The 22,590-nt window shown below is 45.9% G+C and overlaps 2 protein-coding genes across 5 annotated transcripts in view; one reads left to right on the forward strand and one right to left on the reverse strand.

The window, feature by feature from the left end:
• Positions 1–495: 495 nt before the first annotated feature.
• SLC35D1 (solute carrier family 35 member D1) lies at positions 496–10,650 on the forward strand. 2 transcript variants are annotated; one of them, XM_066325339.1, is made up of 12 exons: positions 496–725; positions 1,179–1,212; positions 1,436–1,522; positions 2,048–2,115; positions 3,230–3,301; positions 3,736–3,804; positions 4,076–4,178; positions 4,630–4,722; positions 6,903–6,970; positions 7,350–7,428; positions 7,658–7,740; positions 8,553–10,650. In XM_066325339.1, exons 1-12 carry the CDS (start codon positions 511–513, stop codon positions 8,659–8,661), a joined length of 1,080 nt encoding a protein of 359 aa, XP_066181436.1. In that variant the 5' UTR covers positions 496–510; the 3' UTR covers positions 8,662–10,650. The 2 variants fall into 2 exon arrangements, with proteins under 2 accessions (XP_066181436.1, XP_066181438.1); XM_066325341.1 differs by lacking the exon at positions 3,230–3,301.
• A 310-nt stretch (positions 10,651–10,960) lies between these two features.
• Positions 10,961–22,590, reverse strand: part of MIER1 (MIER1 transcriptional regulator) — a 35,885-nt gene continuing 24,255 nt past the window's right edge. For 2 of the 3 annotated variants that reach the window (XM_066325334.1, XM_066325333.1), the window contains 7 exons: positions 22,275–22,347; positions 20,575–20,726; positions 19,627–19,708; positions 18,104–18,198; positions 17,221–17,348; positions 14,942–15,078; positions 10,961–14,028 (listed from right to left, as the gene is read on the reverse strand). In XM_066325334.1, coding sequence (XP_066181431.1) covers positions 13,703–14,028; positions 14,942–15,078; positions 17,221–17,348; positions 18,104–18,198; positions 19,627–19,708; positions 20,575–20,726; positions 22,275–22,347 — 993 coding nt within the window. In that variant the 3' untranslated portion in view covers positions 10,961–13,702. The remainder of the gene's footprint in view (positions 14,029–14,941; positions 15,079–17,220; positions 17,349–18,103; positions 18,199–19,626; positions 19,709–20,574; positions 20,727–22,274; positions 22,348–22,590) is intronic. The other variant, XR_010744267.1, reaches the window with a different exon arrangement.

A 22,590-nucleotide genomic window follows, 5' to 3' on the forward strand; every position in this document is an offset into this window, starting at 1 on the left:
TCCTGTCCGACATCCCCCATCCCAGCCCCTTGTGTGATGTCCCCTCATCACTGTCTCCTATCACAATCCCCTGTGTGCTATCCCCTATCCCAGCCCCTTTTATTATGTCCCCCATCACTGTCCCCAGTTCCATTCCCCTGTGCAATGTCCCCCCATACCATACCATGCCATGCCATGCCACGCCATGCCATGCCATGCCACACCATACCACACCATACCATACCGTACCGTACCGTACCGTACCGTACCATACCATACCATACCATACCATGTCATCCCCCTGTCCGACACCCCCCATCCCAACCCCAACCCCATTCCCCTGTGCGATGTCCCCATCACTGCCCCATCCCAGCTCCAATCCCATTCCCCAATGCGATGCTCCCCTCCCGTCTCTCCCCTCCCCACACGGTGGCCCCGCCCCTCTCCCCGTGGCCCCGCCCCTCTCTCCCCGTGGCCCCGCCCCCTCTCCCGGCGCCTGCGCACTGCTGGCGGCCCCGCCCCTCCCCAGCCATGTCGGCCCCGCGCAGACGCCCCGCGGCCGCTGCCGGGGGGGGCCCCGAGGGGGCGGCTGAGGGGGGAGCCCCCGCCGGAGCCCCCGCGCCCGGCGATGCGGAGCGGGGCATGGCGGCCCCGCCGCTCTGCCTGCGCCTGCTGGCCGCCGCCTTCTACGGCCTCAGCTCCTTCCTCATCGTCGTCGTTAACAAGAGCGTCCTCACCACCTACGGGTACGGCCGAGCCGGCGGGACCCTCTGCCCCGGGATCGGGGTGCTCGTCCCGGGATCGGGGTACCCGCCCCGGGATCGGGAATCCGCTCCCCGGGATCGGGAATCACTTCCGGGATCGGGGTGTCCCCCCCGGAATCGGGATATCCACCCCGGAATTGGGAAACCCATCCTGGGATCGGAGTACTCGCACCGGCATCGGGAATCACCCCCTGGATCGGGGTGCTCCCTCCGGAATCGGGAAACCCCCCCGGGATGGGGAATCCCCCCCGGATCGCCGTGGGGTCCCCCACAGGATGGGGACCCCGCCATTCACCCCATCCTTGGGTTCGGGGACCCCCCGTGTCACCCCCCGTGCACCCCCTGTCTTGGGGCTGCCGCCCCCCAAAGCCCCTCCCCGCCCCCGGTGTCCCCGCGGGTTTGGGGACCCCCCTGATCTGTGCTCTCCTCCCGCAGGTTCCCGTCCTCGCTGTGCGTGGGGCTGGGCCAGGTGAGTGGGACCCGCCGTGGCCCCGTGCTTTGGGGTGGCCGTGCTTTGGGGTGACCCTGCTTTGGGGTGACCCTGCTCTGGGAGACCCCTGATTTGGGGTGGCCCTGCTTTGGGGTGACCGTGCTTTGGGGGACCCCTGCTTTGGGGTGGCCCTGCTTTAGGGGGTCCCTGCTTTGTGGGGACCCTGCTTTGGGGTGACCTGTCCCTTGCTGCTCTCTTGCAGATGGTGGCCACGGTGGCCGTGCTCTGGGCAGGGAAGGTGCTGCGGGTGGTCAAGTTCCCTGACCTGGACAGACACATCCCGCGGCGGGTGAGAGCCCTGCTGGCACCCAAATCCCCTCCTCGGGCACCCAGATCCCCTCCTCAGCACCCAAATCCCCTCCTCGGGCACCCGGATCCCCTCCTCGGGCACTCAGATCCCTTCCCCAGCACCTAAACTCCCTCCTCGGGCACCAAAACTCCCTCCTCAGGCACCCAAATCCCCTCCCCAGCACCCAAACCCCCTCCTCAGGCACTCAAATCCCTTCCCTAGCACCCAGATCCCCTCCTCGGGCACCCAAACTCCCTCCTCGGGCACTCAAATCCTCTCCCCGTCACCCAAATCCCCTTTCCCAGCACCTAGCTCCCCTTTCCCAGCACCCAGCTCCCCTCCCCGGGCTCCTTTCCCCCGGGTGTCCCTGTCGCAGCACGGGCCCTTTGGGATGTGTGTGCCCTGTGTGTGTGTGTGTGAAGGGTTCCAGGGCAGGCTGGAATAATCCCAGGCTATATTTATCCCCCTCGGGGTGCTCTGGGGTCGCTCACACAGCTTTTTTTCTCTCTTTTTTTTCCTTTGCAGACATTTCCTCTACCTCTCCTGTATTTCGGGAACCAGATCACAGGACTGTTCAGCACAAAGAAACTGAAGTAGGGATGGGTTTTCCTGCCCTGGGGAGGGTTGGAGCTGGTTCCCTGGGGGTTTTTCCAGGAGCTCTGCAGGGCCCCGGGGCTGTGGCAGCACTTCCCTTCCTTCCCTGCCCACGCCGGGATGTGCCACGTGCCTTTGGAATCTGCTGCCTTCAATTCGTGGTCCTGACAGGGGGAGGAGTTTTAAAGTTTTAATTTGGCCACTCTGGGATCCTGCAGCCCAAGAAAGCCAAGAATTCCTCTAGAAGTATGGGTTTTTTATGCTATTAATTGACTGGAAAAAAAGAGTTTTCTGTAGAGAATCTATTTAAAAATGAGCGTTTTAGTGATGAAAATCTGTGTGTATTTTTTTAATACTATTAATTGATTAACAGTATTTTTTATTTTTTATGCTATTAATTGATTAACAGTATATATTTTTTGTGCTATTAATTGACAAAAAAAAAAAGTTTTCTGTAGAGAATCTATTTCCAAAATGAGCGTTTTAGTGATGAGAATCTGCATGTATTTTTTATGCTGTTAATTGACCAAAAAAAAAGTTTTCTGTAGAGAATCTATTTACAAAATGAGCATTTTAGTGATGAGAATCTGCATGTATTTTTTTATGCTAATAATTGACTAAGTTTTTTGGGTTTTTTTTAATGCCATTAATTGACCAAAAAAAAAAGTTTTCTGTAGAGAATCTGTTTACAAAATGAACGTTTTAGTGACAAAAACGTTTTAGTGGCAGGCTGGAGATGTGAGGAATGAGAGCAGAAAGGATTTGGGTGCCTCTGTTGTTTTTTGTTCCCAAATGCTTCCAGTGGGCAGGGAGGGATTTGTGGGGTGAGGGTTTGGGGGTGTCCCTTGGGGTCCCCCACCCTGGGCAGGGTCAGGTCTGAGTGGCTGTGGGAGTGATGCCATGTCCATAAGGAGCAATCCCATGTCCAGAAGGAGCAATCCCATGTCCAGAAGGGAATTCCATGTCCAGAGAGGAATTCTGTATCCAGAAGGGAATTAACCCCATGTCCAGAAGGGGATCAATCCCCTGTCCAGGAGGGAATTCCTGCCGGATTTTGTGCTGTCCCCGGGGAAGGAGGGGCCGCCCTCTGACCCCAGTCCCTTCCTCCCGCAGCCTGCCCATGTTCACGGTCCTCAGGAGGTTTTCCATCCCGTTTACGATGTTTGCCGAGGGATTCTTGCTCAAGTGAGTGCTGCCATTTCCCGGGGACGGTGACAGCCCCGGGGCTGGGTGGGGACAGGGACAGGGGCGGGTGCAGGAGCGGCTGGCCCCGGTCCCTTCCCCGTGTCCCTGTGCTGGCACAGGGGGATGTGCTGCTCTGTCTCCACTTGTTTGGGAGGTGCAGGGAGCTGTGCCAACCCAAAGCCCCTTCCCAGGGCTGCCTCAGCCCTTCCCTGCCCCAGGCAGAACTCCTCCAGGCTGAGTTCTTTATCTTCCCAAACAAATCCCAGAGATAATTGTCCAATAATGCCTTCACTCACAGCAGCTCCTGCACGGGTCGGTTGGTTTGGGGTTGCTTTGGGTGGTTTTTTTCCCTTTCTCCTTCCTCTGCTCCAAAGGCCTCAGAGCATTCCCAAGGACTGAGCAGTGGCTGATGTCCTCCTGCCTCTCCTTTGCAGGAAGAAGTTTTCCTGGGGCATTCAGATGACAGTATTTGCAATGATCTTTGGTGCATTCGTAGCTGCCAGGTGAGCTGTCCCCATTCCCACCTCTCCAGAGGCTCCATCCTGATGGCAATCCAGTCCCACAGTGTGTCCTAAGAACAGAGGCATTAAACACTGATTATTTTTCCCCCTCCTCAGACGTGCTCTCCAGTAGGAAAGAATGTTTTCCTGACCCAAATCCCAACTTGATGATTAACTTTTCCTGACAACCCTCTGGCTCCACAGAAGGTGGAAGGGCTCTCCCCTGCAGAGCCCAGCTTTTTCTGTTTTAACTCCTGCTTTTTCCCTCTCCCAGTGCTGACTTGGCATTCGACCTGGAGGGATATATTTTTATCCTCATTAACGATGCCTTAACAGCTGCAAACGGTGCCTACGTGAAACAGAAGCTGGATTCCAAGGTTGGGATGAGCTTTGCCTTCCTTTGGGATTGTTGTTGGGATGTGGGGTTCTGTGAGGGCAGAGGGGGGAGGCTCACCCATCCCATTCCCAAAAATCTGCCCAGAGCTGGAGGGCTGGAGGCACAGGACACAGGGAATGGTCTCCCACTGCCACAGGGCAGGGCTGGGTGGGATTTTGGGATGGAATTGAGGGGATGGAATTCCCAAGAAAGCTGTCCCTGCATCCCTGGCAGTGCCCAGGACCAGCTTGGAGCAGCCTGGAGCAGTGCCTATGGGACTGGATGAGCTTGGAGGTCCCTCCTAACCCAAACCAGATGGAATTCACGAGGTGCCCAAAGTGCCCCCTCCAGCCCCTCTCTGTGTGAGGAATCCCACGTGGATCAGCTGCAGCAGGGCTGGCAGTGTGAATTGCTGTTCCCACTCAAACCCTGGGCTGTTTTCCCGTTTCCAGGAGCTGGGGAAGTACGGGCTGCTCTACTACAACGCCCTCTTCATGATCCTGCCCACCCTGGGCATTGCCTACATCACTGGAGATGCACACAAGGTAAGATTCCCATAATTCCAGCCCAAATCCAGGGTTTGTGTCACAATATCCCATGGGCAGCGTGGGGAGCCCCAAAAGCTCCTCAGCAGAGGAACAGAAAAGGAACTGCAGCTTTTCTGTTGGCCCTAAAGCCACAGAGTTGCTCCAGGGAGGTGTTTTTGTAATGCCTGAGGAAGGGGGAAGGGCAGAGCGAGGAGAAAACCCAAATATTATTTAAAGCAAATGGAGTCGTTTTAGAATCAATGAGTTCCTTCAGGGGTTTTTCCTGTCCTTCCTCTCTCTGGGGCTGTTTTGTTGAGTTGCTGTGTGGGTTCACTTGGCTCGTGGTGCCCCACTGGGGCTGTGGGTCCTGGAGGTGTGAAAAAATATTATTATTATATATTACAATAAGAATATATAAAATTATTATTATTATTATCATCATATAAAATTATTATATAAAAATAATAATAGTAATAATTTACTTGTGGCCCTGCACACATGAAATGATTCTTTATTATTACTATTATGATTATTTACCTGTGGGCCTGTATGCCTGAGATGATTTATTAATGTTATTACTACTACTATTAGTAATGATAGTATTAATAATATTAATATCATGGTATTACAGTACAATACGTTATATTAATAGTAGTAATAAATCATAAGTGAATAAATTATTGTTATTAGTTAATATGATGTTAATTGTTCATACTCTATACAAATATTTTAATGTATGTAAAATTATTTTATATATATCTTTATAAATATATTTCTATAAATATATTTCAAAATGTTATTTATGTAATTATTTTAGTAGAAAATAATATTTAGTTGATTTTTTATTTATATAATTTATTATTATTATAAAAAACAACAACAACAACAACAATAATAATAATAATAATTTTCACTGATGTGTAGCAACAAATTCCTTTTCCCTGCCTGTCTTGTGCAGGGAATTCAGGTAAATTCCCTCCTGCAGAGGCTTTTTTCCCCTGCCAGCCGCTCCTGTCCCCTGAGCTCGGTGGCTTTGTCCTCATTAGGAGCTCCCTGATAATGAGCTGGGATTAGCAGGGGGTGAAGTGGCTCAGCCCCACCCTCCAGAGCAGCTCCCGGGGCTGGATTTGGGATAAAAATCCTCATTGAGGAGCAGGAGCTGGGCCTGGGCAGGGAAATGCTGCTGTGAGCAGCTTCTGTTCAGCCCAGAGTGAGAAATGGCTTGTTTTTTTTTTTAAATTTACTTTTGCCCTGAATAAACTCCTTTCTGCCGGGCTGCACAAAGATGAGCTCTGTGCTGGGGCTGCTGCCAGGAAACTCCTCCTTGGCAGCTCCAGGAAAAAGCCCTTGGGAAGGGCCTGGGAGCCTTTTCCTGAATCTGGGAATTCTTGTGGTTCCTTGGGAAGGATCCCGAGGTAACACATGCTGCTTTGTGTGCTCCTGCTGCTGCTGCTGGGCAAAGCCCTGTCTCGAATTCCTGGGGGAAAAAGGGGATGGCTGAGCTGCTCCAAGGCTGGAATTTGGGGTTCCTGTGGGAAGGGATGAGGGGACCAGCTCCTGCCTCGTGCCTGAGGCTCCTCTGGAGGATTCCACTTGGGTTCTGGGTGACTCCTGGAGACTTCTCTGAGCAGCTTCTGCACCTCTCCAGGTGTCTGCAGAGATCCAAAGGGACATTCCTGGGTGTCCCTGTGTGCCCCTGGCCACCTCCTGGGTGAGATCCCTGCTCCCAGCTCTCCTCAGGGAGATGCTCCAGGCCCTGCAGGAGCTTGGACTCTCCCTGGCTCTGAGATCCAGCATTCCACATGCTCCCTAAACCCCAAAATCCCAGAAAAAAAAAAACAACCTCTCCCTAAAACCCAGGCTCTGCCTCGAGCTACTCCATCAGCAGCAGCTCCAGAGGTCACGGCTCCCTTGGGATGTGCTGCCTGAGTGTTGTGGTTTGGGAATTCCAGACTGATCCAGTCCTGGCTGGGACATGCCTCTCCTGATTCCTCTTCCCTGCTTTTTCCAGGAGGGATGAGCTGAGTGCTGAGGCTGGAGGGGATCCTCAGCCTCGGGGTGTCGTTCCAGGCTTGGAATTGGGTTGGGGTTTTTTTCCTGCTGCGAGGTGAAAGCCAGTGCTGGGGTGGGGGGGCGTTTCTGGGAATTTTCTGGGAATTCTGTGCCTGCCAAGGCTCTAAAGGTGCTGTTCCCTGCAGGCAATGGAATACCAGGGCTGGGCAGACACCTTCTTCCTCGTGCAGTTCACACTGTCCTGTGTGATGGGGTAAGGACTGGGATGCTGGGCTGGGAGCAGAGAAAGCATCACCTCCATTCCAGAAACAGGGAATTCTGGTGCCCTGGTATTAAAAAAATCACCATAAATCCTCAGTCCTGTGAGGGAGCTCATTCCTGAGAGTCGTGGTGGGAGGGAATTATCTCCCACCCTCCTCCAGTGTAGGTTTAAGGAAAAAAAAAAAAAAAAAAAAAAAAAAAGTGGGATAAATCCTGCTGGAGAAAGGATGGGAACAGATCATGGAATCCTGGGATGGGTTGGGAGGGACCTTCAGCTCAGCTCATTCCTTCCCTGAGTTAATTCAGGAACACCTTCCCTGGGCTGAGGTGATTCCCAGGATGTTCTCCCTGATCCTGGCTCTTCCCCACAGGTTTATTCTGATGTATTCCACGGTCCTTTGCACTCAGTACAACTCTGCTCTTACAACTACAATAGTTGGCTGCATTAAGGTCAGTGGCATTCCCTGTTCCCAAAAAAACCCTCATTGTCCCATGGGAAATCCCATTAACCCCTGATGACAGCCCCCATGTTCCATCCCCTGCATTCCCTTTTCCACATATTTCACTTTTCCACATATTCCCCTTTTCCATAATTTTCCCTCTTCCATAAATTCCCCTTTTCCATACATTCCTGTGTCTCAGGCTGTTCTGATCCTCCCATCTTGTTCTCCCTTTGCAGAATATTTTAATAACCTATATTGGGATGTTTTTTGGAGGAGATTATATTTTTACATGGATGAACTTCATTGGTCTAAATATCAGGTAAGAGCAGTGGTTTATTTATGATTTCTCACTGAAAACTGGGGTGAAAAACTGGTAAGATTCGACTGATTTAATGGATTTTTTTCTCCCCCCTCCCCAAAAAAAAACCCCAAAAACTCATGGAATTGTTTTTTTATTCTTGGTCTTGGTTTGTTTTAAAGCCAGGAGAATCCACAGGAATATTTTAGCAGGAAAATTGAGTTTTCCCAGAGTTGCCAAGCAGAGTAATGGAATTAAGGCAGCAAAATAAGATTTCTTTTATTATTTTTTTCCTCCTGGTATTTCTTATTATTCAGCTTTTGGAGAAGAATCCTTTCTGGGCTGTGCTGTGGGAATCTCTCCTGTCCTTGGGTGTGGAACAGATCCAGCACCAGGCTGGGAACTTTTTTGACAGGAATTAAACAAAACCACTTAGGTTTAGGAGGAAAACTGGGAATTTCCATGGCAATTGATGCTTCCAGCAGATCCCTGTGCTGTGGCTCTGGCTTTTCCTGGCTGATCCAGGAGCTGAGCTCGTGGATCATATTCCCTGAATCTCTTGGCAGTATTGCTGGAATTAAAGCAGCAAAAGAAGAATTTTTTGGGATTATTTCTAGTTTTTGGTCAATTCTCCTTTCTGGGCTGTGCAGTGGGAGTCTCTCCCGTCCTTGGGGGTGGAACAGATCCAGCACTAGGCGGGAATTAAAAAACCCACCTGGGTTTAGGAGGAAAACTGGGAATTCTCATGGCAATTGATGCTTCCAGCAGTGGCTTTTCCTGGCTGCTCCAGGAGCCGAGCTCATCCCCAACGCCTTCCCTGACTCTCTTTGCAGTATTGCTGGAAGCCTGGTGTATTCCTACATCACTTTCACCGAGGAGCAGATGAACAAGGAGTCAGATGCTGGCAGCAAGATGGATATTAAAGGGAAGAGCTCGGTGTGAGCAGGGAGAGGCTTTATTGGATCGTTTCGGGAGAAGCCAGCCCGTTCCGTTCGCTTGATCGCGGGCGGGACTCGGGAGGGAGCCGGGGCTCCTGCCCGGGGCCGCGGCCACGCCTTTGATTTGCACAGCTGAGATTTGCTGCCTTCACAAATCCTTTGGGAAGATCCAGCCCAGCCTGCACAATGAGGGGGGGAAAGGATGAGCCTAATTAAGTGTGATCGGGAGGAATTAACGGGTTTCTAATCAAGCTGGGAGTCGGCAGTGGACAGAGGGGCGGGGAGAGAGCTGCAGGTTCTGCTGGCAGGGATGTGCCGGGGCTGTTCCCGGCTGGATCTGCTCCCTGGGGTCCGTGGATGTGCTGATCCCAGGCTGGTTGGGAGGCTGGGGCTGCCTCTGTGCCCAGCTGCTCCCTCGGGAAGGACGGGAATGCCCAAGGAGACTCCAGCTCCGAGGATTCGAGCACCAACATTCCCTGGAAGCTGCTGCTGGGCTGAGCCAAAACCTCCTGGATGAATGCTCAGAGCTGTCTGGACTGAAGTTTCAGCTGTTCTCTCTGGTGTTATTTTCTGTTTGTGTGACCATTAACCCACTTCTCAAGCTGGGTTTGCCCTCCTGGGTTCACCTCTGGCTTTTCAAGGCTCCGAAGGTTTTCTCCTGCCACTGCAGCCTCCTCACTCCAGCCTTGCATTACGGAAAGCTGCTGGGATCACAGGAGAGCCAAGGGCGTCTGCCCACGTGGCCCAGCACATCCAGGGAATCTGCAAAAGCTGCAGCTCCCACCCCTGGAAGAGGCACCAAGGACTTAAACTTTTACTGTTTTTTTGTTTTGGCAAGGACAGGATGCCCCATAACTCTTGTTTCTGGAGTGAATCACCCTGGGTTTGTGACCCACTGGAAGAATGGGAAATGTAATGCACTGGGCAGTGTTCAGTGATTTTTAAAGGTTGTCTGACCCAGCACTTCTTTCCAGGGGTTGTCTTTTGGTTTAAAAAGAATTGGTTTTAAGCTCGGTTAAAAAAACCCCCAACTTTTAGTAAAATAACGTTTTTAGAGAGTTTTGTGCCCTAACAGCTTCTCCAGACACTGACAGTGGGTTTTTTTTTAGAAGATATTTGCTTAAATTGGAACTGCTGTTGGACAAAGCTGCATTTGTTGGAGTCTTTTGGAAGGTTTTGGATGGGAAGATTTTCTGTGAGGGTGCAGCTCCAGCCTGGAGTGCTGGGGAAGTGTGTAGTGAGTGAGCTCCAACATCCCACTCCTGGAGCAATTCCAGAGCCACAATTCCCCCTTTCTGGGTTTTTTTTTTGTAGGATTTGGTGGTCACTGCAGTGACAAGGGGCAAGTTGGGGGTGTCCTGGAGCAGCCTCTTCTGAGCACAGTAAAAAAAATAATTCCTTGATTGTCTCCTAAAATCCCAGCAAACCCTGGGCTTTGGCCTGGGGCAGGGAGGGTGACAAACCCTTCCTGCTGGGCAGAAATCCCTGCACTGCTTCCAGTATCCAGGTGTTACTGGGCTCGCTCCCACCTGCTCCTGCCTCTTGCTGCAGCATTCCCAAATTCCCTTTTTTTTTTCCCCTGTGTGCTCCCACTCTGCTGTGCTGAGTTCACAGCCAGGAGGTTGATTCTGTCAGAGGGATGTTTTTTAATTAATCATTTTCTGTTTATTGTTTGAATCTACTGGTTAGATTTGCAGTCCTAACAGGGAAGGATTTTTTTAAAGCTTCTTTTGGCCATGCTGGGATCCTGCTGGATCCTGCACCCTGGCAAAGCCAAGAATTCCTCTAACAGTATTTTTTATGCTATTAATTGACTAAAAAAAAAAAAAAAAAAAAGTTGAAATGTTTTCTATAGAGAATCTATTTAGAAAATGAGCCTTTTAGTGATGAAAAGCTGAATGTATGGCAGGCTGTGGATGTGAGGAATGAGAGCAGAAAGGATTTATGTGCCTCTGTATTTTTGTATTTGCTTCCAATAAACCAATGAACCAAAGCTGCTCCTGCCTCATTCCTTCTCTTCCCAGGAATGCTGGGGGTGGAGAAATCAGGGATTTGGGGGGCTCTGCACAGCCCCAGCAGGGTGAGGTTGGGAATTCTGAGTTTCCAGCTTGGAATATCCCTTGAGAAGGGAAGAGGGATGTGGGAAACATTCTGGGGAATGAAGGAAACAGTTGGAAGTTGATCCAGAAAAATGGGTTTTGTTTCAGTGCAGAGAAGAGTCACTGCTCTCCCATCCTCTGAGGTGAAATATTCCACCCCTCTGGAGCAAAACAAAAAAAAGTCAGGAATTCTGGATGCAGACATTAAGTTTAAAAATATTTTAATAAGCTTTTTCAGAATTGCAGACAGGGGAAGGGGAGTAAGAGGAAGGAATTACTGACAGTGCAAAATACTGTGTGGAAAAAAAACCAACAACGTATCAAACTCATCTGTAGGGTTTGTGTGTTTGTGGGGATTTTGGAGCACATTGAAGCCTTGGGAAGGCCAAGGATTTCCTGTTGGGACTGAAGGCTTGGAGAAAGAAAGCAAAAGTTAGCAGATTTCCAGGATTTTTCAATAGCTTTAGTAGTGCAACGACTTTATCGAGTTATAGTGGCTGCAGTTTGAAACATGAACAAAGTATTGTATAAAACACCAGCATAAACAAAAGGTAAATCAGAATTAAATATTCTTAGAAAGTCTAGCTGAGCATTACATAGTGGGTTATGGAATGTCAGGTCTCTTCTAAGTATCACCAAAAAAATTAAAATAAAATAAAGATAAAAAACAAAGCAACATTCCTGAAAATATACACAGTGCTGGATTTCACACACGAGCCTGAGACAATTCCTTTGGAAACTTTCCTATGGATTTTTTTTTTTTTTGGAAGAATTTCCAACTTGCAAACGAAGGGCATCCAAATGAAATTGAGAACAGGATTCTGCTTGTGTGGAACCGTCTCTGAGCGAAAGGGGAAACTTTGAGGTCGTGCTCATCGCCAGAGGAGAGAGTTCTAACAGCAACCTCTGCCTCAGGCATTAATCACTGCATTCCTTAATTAACACAGGCCTTAATTAACGAAGCTCACCCCGAGCCTCTCCAGGAGCAGGGCTGGCAGGCAGAGCTGAGCACTCCCCACGCTTCTGGGAGCAGCAGCATCCACAGCTCCATCCTCATCCCGAGCTTGGGCTCATTCCTGATCACAAAGTCCAAGGGAAGTTCAGTGGAGAAGGAGCCAGAAATCAGCCCAAGCCCTCAGCACCGGGCTTTGGGGCTGAAATATCCATTTCAAACCATTCAGTTCAACTTGGAACCATAAAGAGCATAAACCTGGAGAGAAAAGAAGCAGTGAAGGATGAACAGTACACCTGTGAGGAGGAGGAGGAGGACACAGGGTTATCAATGATACAAATGAACAATTACCCCCAATTTTAACAGAGCAGAAGTGGAGCTGGGCTGGGAGAAAAAAACAAAACCAAAAACAACCAACCAACCAAAACCAAAAAGAAATTTGGATTTCAGATGTTCCTGATTGCTGGATGTAAATCCTACATCCACCACGTTCGGTGCTGCTGGCACTTCCCACTCCTTGATGGGAAATTTTTGGTTTTCACCAAACTGAAATCAATTCTCCACAGCTCAATCTGAAATTCCTGCTCTCCCTTCTCCAGGTGCACCAGCACAGAATCCCAGGATTTTTTAGGTTGGAAAAGATCTTTGAGATCAATCAGGTCCAACCTCTGCCCACTGAAGCCATCCCTGTGCTCAGGAAAACCTTTTTTAAACCAGTGGGTTTTTGGTTTTTTTTTAGGAGGTTTGTATTTCCAAGCTGTGCTCCCTGAAAGGGCACAGACTGAAAACAAACCCACGGTGGAACAGCTGAACTTGAGGAAGGTTCAGCAAACTCCAGGATTTGGCTGCTGTGAACTTTCTCTCAGTTCCAAATAAAGGGAGGGAGAGAGCAAGGAAATGTGTGCAATGCAAGCAGCATGCTTCAAATAAAAATGGAAACATCATTTCCCCATAAAACAAGAAAAAAAAACAAACACGTTTCCAAAATCAAATGCCTCCTAACCATTCTCATGTTAATTATTGACTAGTTTCTGGAAAAGAAAAATTAACAAGTTGGTGATTAACTTTTAAAGTCCATTGGTTTGGTTTGGTTTGGATTTTTTTTTTGTGGGGTTTTTTTTTTGGTTTTTTGTTGGGTTTTTTTTTTTTTTTTTTTTAGAAAAGACTTCAGCAAAATAAAAGGAAGCTGACATTAGACTCAGGGTATCAACTCTCTCATAAAAGTTTACCAACTGTACAAGGTAAGAAAATTATACAAGCTTTTGTTTTAAGAAAGGACAGTTCCATCAAGACATAAGTACTGTAAAAATCTTTCAAAGGCTACAAAGGAATCTGGAAAAATACAGAATGTATTTCTTTAGCCCAGATAAAAGAATATGGAAAGACATCATTGATGTCAACAATTTTACATAGACAAACCTGACCTGGTTTATTTATTTACCTTTTTTAAAACTTCTATATATAAAAATAGTTGTGCTCATAACTTTCAGGATTCATGAGGGTTCCTTAATGATGGGATGACATTTTCCTCTCTCCAGCAGGAGTGGAAGTCTCTGTGCCTGCTCTGTCTTGGCTTTTCCTGTTTTATTTTAACTTCCTGCAAAGCCCCAAATGCTTTGTTCACTTGTACACTGATTAAATGCTGTTTTATACATTAAATGCTGTATTATAACACATTCTTTAATGTATTAGGCTGGGAATATTTTTTTTTTTTTGCAGCAACTCACTGCATTGTTCCTTAAATATTTAAGAGCCTTTTATCCCAGAACTGCAGCTGCCAGCCCTGAGAAATTCAGTATTCTGCTGTTTTTTCAGCACTGAAAAAAACCCCCAAATATCAGATCTTTAGAGCCAACTAGAAGGTCTCAGGAAACAAAAAAAAACCAAAAAATCTCAGATTGTTTATGGAACTGGATTTTGGAAGGTAACCCATCAACCCTGAAAATTTTAGACACCCCAAATTTACTCCAAGGAATAAAACCAGCTCCCAGCACTCAGTCATCCAAAGTTTCCAGCTCCTCCAGCTTCCCGTGGGAGTTGGTTTCCTGGAAGAACTCTGAAGCACCAGGACTCTCCTTGCCATTGCTGTTAATTCTTCTTCTTTTCAGAGGTCTCTCACTCTTTTCTTCCAGCTCAGGCTCGTTCCTTGCAGCTGAATGAGCGAGTTTGGGCTCACTGGAGAGGTTTTCAGGTTCATAACCGTTTGTGTCCAGCTCTGGGTGAGGGGTTTTCTTCCCACTGCAAGGTCCATTGAGGTGCACTCCCTCCACTTTGGGCTCCTCCTTCCCTGGCACCTCCCCTGGGCCGTTGGCAGAGACACCTGGGGTGGAGAAAAGCCCCATCAGCAAAGCTCAGCAGCACCACAGAACCCCGGGCTGGGTGAGGAAAGCACGATTTGGATTAAAAATGAATTTAAAAAGTCTTTTTTTTTTTTTTTTTTTCTCCTTCTCCTGGCTGTGTGCATAGAAATGATCCCAGGGGTTTACTGGAGTCAAAGGGACAGGGAAATGTCCTGGGGTGGCAGGAGCTGCAGAGGAGCTCTCCTCACCTGGGCACTGTGTGGAGCTTCCAGGTGATTTCCAGGCTCTGAGTGAGTCCCTCAGCTCTGCTCTCCTCTCCTGGCTCCTGTCCCATTCCCAGCCCTCAGGAACAGCTCCTGAGGAGCAGCAGGAGCCCCCCAAAATCCCACCTCAGGGACACCCCAGAGCATTAGAATTACAGCTCTGCACTGGCACAGGGCACACAGAACTCACAAATCTCAGTTAACAGGAAATCCCAGGGGGAATTTACCTCCAAGACAAGGCCCCTGCCTAAATGCAAACATGGAAGGTTTTTAAAAACCAGTTTTAACTTGAAATAGGCTGTTTGTCTCTGGGGGTTTTCACTTGGAGGAGGTTTTGGGAGAGCTCAGAGCCATTTCCAGGGCCTAAAGGGGCTCCAGGAGAGCTGGAGAGGGACAAGACACAGGGAATGGTGTTAAACTGATAAAAGGCCAGGGATGGATGGGATATTGGGAAAGAATAAAGTGATAAAAGGCCAGGGATGGATGGGAAAGAATCCATCCCAGTGAGAGTGGGGATGGAATTCCCAGAGAAGCTGTGGCTGCTCCACCCCTGGCAGTGCCCAAGGCTGGGCTGGAGCAGCCTGGGCTGGTGGGAGGTGTCCCTGGATGAGCTCCCCCAGCCCGAATCCCTCTGGAATCAGGCTGCAGAGGCAGGAGCAGCCCCTCTCACCGTTCTGGGTGCTGCTGGAGGTGCAGTCCTCCCTCTCGGAGTGGCTGGTGCTGCTGTTGGAGGCCGTGGGAGGAGGCGACGGCGCCCTGCTGGAGGCGGCGCTCTCGCTCTCGTCCAGGAGCCGATCCATGTAATCCCTGCAGGACACACACAGCTCATGGCAGGGCTGGGAGGGGCCCTGCACACCCTGCACACCCTGCAGCGGAGGGTTTTCCCCTGGGGAAGGAGCCCTGTTGATAGAGCAGCAGGGAGGGATGGGAGATGGGGAAGGAATTGCTCCCTGGGAGGGCGGGGAGGGGCTGGGGTCGCTGTAGGACACGAAAGAAAGACTTTAAATATTCAGTTTAAATCTTTCAGAAGGCAAAGAGCATAGAAAAAAGGCTTTATTGTCTAATTCTGACTGCCTTTTATCAGGTGTTCCCATACAGATTTAACATGGTTGGTGAGTAGGAATCACACCTCTCTGATCCCACGGGTTAAACCAGAGAAACAGCAAAACACCACCTGGAGAAGGATTGTTCTGAGAAAGGAGAGTTGTTGGCCAAGATGGTTTTGAAAAGAAACTTCCTTGAGAAATTTTTCCTTGGGAAAAACTCAGCAGCTGCCAGCAGGCTGAAATCTGTCAGACTCAGCAATATCAGACCGACAGGCTGGGATGGAACTCCCAGAAAAATTCCTAGAAGAATTCCCAGAAAAATTCCCAGAAGAATTCCCAGAAGAGCTGTGGCTGGCCCTGGATCCCTGGAAGTGTCCAAGGATGGGTTTAGAGCACCCTGGGATGGTGGAAATTGTCCTTTTAAGTTCCTTCCCAACCCAAACCATTCCATGATTCCAAATCCTTTATTTTTGGTTTCCAAAAGTGATCCCTTCAGGCATGAAACCCTTGGAATTTGCTGAGCCACCAATCCCAAACCATTCCAGTAAATATAAATCCCATTTGTGCACGAAACCCATGAAACGGATAAAGTTAAAACCAAGTGAAAAACTGCAGAGTTTGAGACATTCCCCATCTCTGCCATTTGTTGCTCCAGTTTAGGGCAGGAATGGACAATGAAAAAGAAAAAAAAGGATAAAATCCTTGGATTTTATGGGAAAGTTGGGTTAATTCCAGAAGCAGCTTCTCCTGACACGTCACTGTGTTGGAATTACAGCCTCAAGTCCCTGAATTTATCTGCAAAATCAGGCAAGAACAGACAAGCCCAGGCCTTAAGGAAGAGTTTTGGATGACCAACCACCAAAAATGTCTGATTTGGGGCCAAATGGAAAACTGGGGAAAATGGAAAATTGGGGGGGAGATGGAAAATTGGGGGGGGAAAGAGAGAAAATGGAAAATAGGGAAAATGGAAATGGGGAGGAAATAGGGGGAAATGAAAAATAGGGAAAAAATGGAAAATAGGGGAAAAATGGAAAATAGAAAATGGAAAATGGGGAAAATAAAAAAGGGGGAAAATGGGGGGGGGGGGGAAATAGGGAGAGATGGAAAATGGGGGGAAAATGGAAAAGAGGGAGGAAATGGAAAAGAGGAGGAAAAAATGGTGAAAAATGGAATATTAGGGGGAAATAACCCACCAAAAAATGGAAGTGGAGGGGGAGCCAGACAGGTGAGAAACTCTCAGTAACATCCACAAAGCCCCTGATGGCAACTCTGGGTATGCCAGAGCCCTGAAATGTTGGGAGAAACAATAATATTCCAAAGGAGGAGCCAGGAAGAAATGAGGAATGAAAATAAGAGTAAAAAAGTTTGGCAAGAGGCAGTGGAAAGAGTGGGCCAAGGAAATCAGAGCTCTGGAATGAGGGGCAGCAGAAGGAGCTGGGAATGCTCACACATTCCCCCTTTCCTCAGCAAGGATGGGAATGGGAAAAGGAGATTTAGATACCCCCCAAATCCCCCTGGATTTGGTGTTGTGCTGCTGAGAATGAGGGATGAACAATGCACCACAAATTCCACCTGAAACTCGGGAGAGTGACGCTTTTTTTGGTAAGGAAATACATTTAATTCAAACAAGCATTTGAAATGAAAACCTGTTAACACTGGAAAAGAAAAAAAACCGACCAAATTCTACCCAACCTCAAATCAAAATTGCTCCTTGGTGCAAAGTGTTGGCCTTGCTCCAAAGAAATGTATTTTACAGATTGTTCACACTCACTAATGACACTTTTACTTTGGCTCTTCTGCTGCAAATAAAAGCTCTGAAGGCCCTGATTTTTTTTGCAGCTGAGAACAGCATCAAATAAAGATTTAACCCTTCCCAAAAAGGATGAAATCAGGCACATCTTACGTGACCCCAGGGTGCAGGTTGTATTTTTTCTTGCCGAAGCGAGTCTGCTGAGCGAAGAAATCGTAACGTTCTGATTTTTTCCACATGTAATAAAAAGCCACACATTCCCCCACGGAGCGAGTCCTAACCTGGAAGAGACAAGCAAGTCTTGGTCAATTAAAAGAAGTATTTTTGGTCCCCAAAAACCCAGCATTTGTAGTAAAAAACAGGTGAAATTCCAAGAAAAAAAAAAAAAAAAACAGGAAAAAAAAAAAGTGAAATTCCAAGTCAAAGCTGCTCAAAAAAGTGGAAATTCTTGGCTTATTTTAAAATAAAAGTCAAATCTTTGTGGATGTTATGGAATTGTTTTATGGAGATGGGAGTTAAGGGTGTTTGTCAAAATGTTGGAGATTTTAGGGAAGGACCAGCTCCAGGAGGAAAATGCCAAGAGTGTCCAGAGCCTCTCCAGCCCCCAGGGAAGCAGCTCTTCTCAAAAATCACAGGATTTTTTGCTGGATTTCTGCACTTTCAGTTTTAATTAAAAATTAAAAATTCTGGGCTTTGAGAAACCCAGAAATCCAGATTAAATCCAAACCCAAATTGGATGGAAATATTGGGGGAAAATTCCTCCCTGGATCCATGTCTGAAGTGTCCAAAGCCAGGTTGGAACAAACTGGGATAATGGAAATGTTCCTGCCCATGGGACCTTTAAGGTCCTTTCACAGGATTTTGTGATTTTACAGCAAAAATTAAATTATTTTGTCCATTTCTTTACAAAGGGCAAAAAAATTATTCATAATTACTTTGGTTTAAAAATGTAAAAGAGGGAGAATTGCACTTAAAATTTATTTGTAATTATTTTGGTTTAAAATGTCAAAAATGGAGAATTGTCCTTAAAATTTACCTTATTTGCCTGAATCACGTGGAAATCCTTGCCATAGACTTTCAGCCCTTGTTCAAAGTTCCTGCACTCCTCTTCTGTCCAAACAGATAATTCTTCTGTAGGAAAATCCAAAATAAAAAGCAATTCATGAAATAGTTCATTAAAAAAAAAAAAGGCAACTGAAGTGATAGAAAAGATCTGGGATGAGCTGGGTCCTTTCTCCACCTCCAGGAATTTCATTTTTTAGTATAAAAATGGGGATTTTCCCCTTTGAAGGATCAGATTGGGAAATGGGAGGAGGTGCTTTGTGTGCACTGCCATAAACTCAGCCTGATGTGGCCTCATTGATCCTTCAGGCCACCAGGAAATAAAGTTTAAAAGAGTGGGAGAGCAAAATAATCTCATTTATTGGCTCATCTCTGCCTTGTGATGTGCCATGGGGAGCTCAGGAGAGCTTTGGAAACATCACCAACAAATCAATGCTGAAAACACTGAAAAAAAAACATTAAAAATAATCCCTGAGTTCCCTCAGTTTGTGGTTCCTGAGTGCAGGGATCAATATCAGCACAGGAAATGCTTCAGGACCCCACAGCACCTTTAAGGTCAGGGGTTTTAATGGTATATTTTGGGAAATAAAAGGGTTTTCTTTCTTTTTTATTGAGAATTATTTAATTTTATGTATCAGGGTTTTTAATGCTACACTTTGGAAAACAAAAGGTTAATTTGTTCCTTTTTTAGGATTATTTTATTTTACATACCAGGGGTTTTTAATGTTATTTTTGTAAAAGAAAAGGTGAATTTGTTCCTTTTTTTAGGATTATTTCATTTTATGTACGAAGGTTTTTGATGTTATTTTTGGGGTTTTGCTCCTTTATTGAGAACTATTTGCCCCTTTATTGCAAATTATTTCATTTTACAAATCAGGGGTTTTAATGTTATATTTCATAAAATAAAAGGTTTGTTTGCTCTTTTATTGAGAACTATTTCATTTTATGTAGCAGGGTTTTTAATGTTACATTTTATAAAATAAATGGTTAATTTACTCCTTTATTTAGGATTATTTTACTTCATGTATCAGGGTTTTTAATGCTACACTTTGGGAACAGAAGCTTAATTTGCTTTTTTAAATAGGATTATTTCATTTTATGTATCAGGCTTTTAAATGTTATTTATGTAAAATAAAAGGTGAATTTTCTCCTTTATTCAGGATTATTTCATGTCTCATGTTTGTTGCACTCACTTTGATGACTGAAAAGTCTTGAAGAGCACAATCAAACACCTCAAAAATGCCCAGCTGAGTTGTTCAGGAGTCATTTTCAATTTGAAGTAGCTGCTGAATTTTTATCCAGATATTTCTATCAAAAAAGGCCAGGAAGTGAATTTCCACATCTGCTAATTCCATTCCCCCAGAAAACAACAAGAGATTCACTGAGACCGCATTGAAACCAACCTGAACTCAACCTTCTGACAGCAAATCCCAATTTCTGGCTGTGAAATCAACTCAAAATTCAGGAATAAAAACTCCTGCTTTAGGGCTTGCTCACCTCTGGCTGCTTTGACATTAAATCTCAGCCTTCGTAAGGATTCCTCAGGATCAAAATTGCACTTCACCAGTTCATACAACGCCTGCAGAGAGGAAAATCCACAATTTTACCACTCCAGAGACCACCCCAAATTCTGCTGTGCTCCAGCAGCACGCTCAGAAAATCACCATCAGTGATAAAAATAAATCTAAATAAATATCAGCGTAAAAATAACCTCTTGGAATGAACGTGGTGTAATTTAAGACGGATTTACTGTGTTTCAATTTCCAAGAAAATACCCAGGCAAAGCACTGCAACTTTTTCATCCATTACACACATTTGTAAAATGGATGAAGGTTTTATTTTGAAACTTTTCCATCCATTACACACATTTGTAGAATTGATGTGTTGGGGTTTTTGGTTTTTTTTTGAGTATGAAGAAAAAATTAAGTGTCCATTCACAGAGAATTTTATAACTGAAAAAATCTGTACTTGAGAGATTTAATTCATACAGATTTACATATATATATATATATAAAGATTTAATTTATTTTCTATTCTATATTTATTTTATATAAAGCAACATGAAGCCCAAGTTAACAGTTTAATATTCACGGAGAGGTAAAAAAAAACCCCTCAAGTTTCGATTTCCACAAGGCAATGATAAAACTGTTTCAAACCTAATTTTATCCCTTGGGAGTAAAATTAAATAAAAAATAGAATTAATTCTAGAAAATAAACTCCATATTGTGTTTATTTTTGTGTACCTGCTCGTTGTCTTTAATATGTGAGCCCTTGGGAATTGCATCCAGCCCTTTCTCCTCACTGAGGTAAAAACCTCATCACATTTCTATTTCCACGAGGAACGATAAAACTTTTCAACTTAATTTTACCTCTTGGGAGTCAAATTCAAGATAGAGATGATGAATTCTAGAAAAGAAACTGCATATTGTGTTTATTTTTGTGTACCTGCTCGTTGTCTTTAATATGTGAGCCCTCAGGAATTGCATCCAGCCCTTTCTCCTCTCCCGTGCGCCTCGAGGCCTCGTTGAGGAATTCTATCACTTTATCCTCAGGTAAAAAATCAGGATTCCAGAGCAGCTGATCGTCATTTTCATACACTGGATAAACCCCAGAGAGAACACAAGAAACATCAAAGAATTAGCAGAAAATGCAATAATTATGAAGGTATTTATTGTCTTGGATCCACCTCAGCAGATCATTGGAGCAACCGTTAATTAAACACACAGGTGAAAGTTTGTGGATGCAGAGATTCAAACATGGATTTTGGACTTTGCCTTCAAATCCCTGGCCATGATCCGTGTTCTGGATTATAGAACTCATCCAGAATTTTCATCTCCACCTTTTCCAGAGCTTTCACAGGAGCTTGAGAACAGGGAAGCCACAATAAACTGAAATTAATGAAGAAATGTGAGCCAAAGTGAAATTATCCCCCGATTTTATTTTGGAAGAGCCAAGCTTTGGATTGTAGCAAAAAAAAAAACCCAAGTGGAATTCTGGCTATTAAAAGTAGCAAAATATCCATCCAGACCTTCTCTGTGGGCTTCAACCACCTGAGAAAGAGCAGCAAGAAAGGAATTTGAACATTGATTCCAAGAGGAATTCTTGGCAAAGCAGGGCCAGCCCAGGAAGGGAGGCGTGGGGAGAGCTCAGGGGGTTCAGAGATGATTCTCTACTCAGAAAAGGGATTTTATCATGGCAATAAATGCAAATAAAACCCCCAAAGTGGTAAAGAAAAAAGATTAAATGTCTTGTAAAGAAAGCAGCCTCGTTTCAGCCAGCACACAGCTGCCAGGAGTTTTCTGGGAGGGTTTTTGTTCCAGAGGTGATGTTGATGATGTTTTGGTTGATCATTCAAGAAAAAAAAAAAAAAAAAAATGTTCTAGGAACCCTCAGAGAATCCTGGAATGGTTTGGGTTGGAAAAGACCTTAAAAGTCATCCAACTCCATGGATTCCACTGGGAGGAGGGAGTTCTGCCATCCCAGGCTGCTCCAAGTCCTGCCCAGCCTGGCTTGGGAACTTCCAGGGGAATCCACAACCTCTGTGGTGGTTATTTAAAAATTAAATTATACAAAACTACCAAATAAAAAAAAAATCCATTCTCACTGATCTGCAGTGGGAGCAAATTCTTAGGAATGGGTTCAATGGGCAGGAAAATTTCCTTTTTTTATTATGTTCCCAAGTGAGTCTGCCTTTCCTGACAGCATCCAGCTTGGGGTGAGTGGAAAAATTTCTAGGGGAAAAAAACCACCCCAAACATAGATCTACCAAAGCAGAATTTTTATTCCTGATTGAAGAGGTACAAAATGTGAAAATCAAAGCTGCTGGTGGCCTTTTGCCCCTTTTAGTGTGATAATCCAGTTCCAGCAGTACAATTTCTCCATTAGCTGTTTTATTTGACATAAAAGAAAATTTCTAAGTGGAGAGGTTGCAGCTTGTGTGTGGATCACTAAATCACAATTCAAGGGCTCAAAAATAAAATCCTTCTTTTCCTCTTCCTCCAGCTCTGCTGAAGGACAGGATGAGCTGTAATTTCATGATGGTGGCTCTAATTGTCACTCATTTATTAAGACACATGACATCAATCAAATCTTTTCTTTGGCTTAATTGGACATTAATCCCAAGCAGCAATAAGGTCAAATCTCACCTTTTTCATTCTCTTTGTATTTGCAGGTGCCAGCTGGAATTTCAGCTTGGAACATGGAGCCCACCATGATTTCCTGATGGGACAGAAAAAGAAGAAGTGAAGCAACCCTGAGATTTTGGGGGGGTTTTTTTGTTGTTGTTGTTAGCAAACAGGAGCATGACCCCATCTTTATTCCTCCCCTCTCTTAAAACTTGGATTATTTAAAATCTAAAAAGGCAATGAGCAGGTTCAAAATTTAAAACAACTCTATGGAAATGGATTTTTTGGGGTTGTTTTTTTTTTGACTGTTTGGGGAGGATTTCAAAACTTCTCATTA

This window comes from Sylvia atricapilla, chromosome 9 (assembly GCF_009819655.1).
Source record: "Sylvia atricapilla isolate bSylAtr1 chromosome 9, bSylAtr1.pri, whole genome shotgun sequence".
Classification (NCBI taxonomy): domain Eukaryota; kingdom Metazoa; phylum Chordata; class Aves; order Passeriformes; family Sylviidae; genus Sylvia; species Sylvia atricapilla.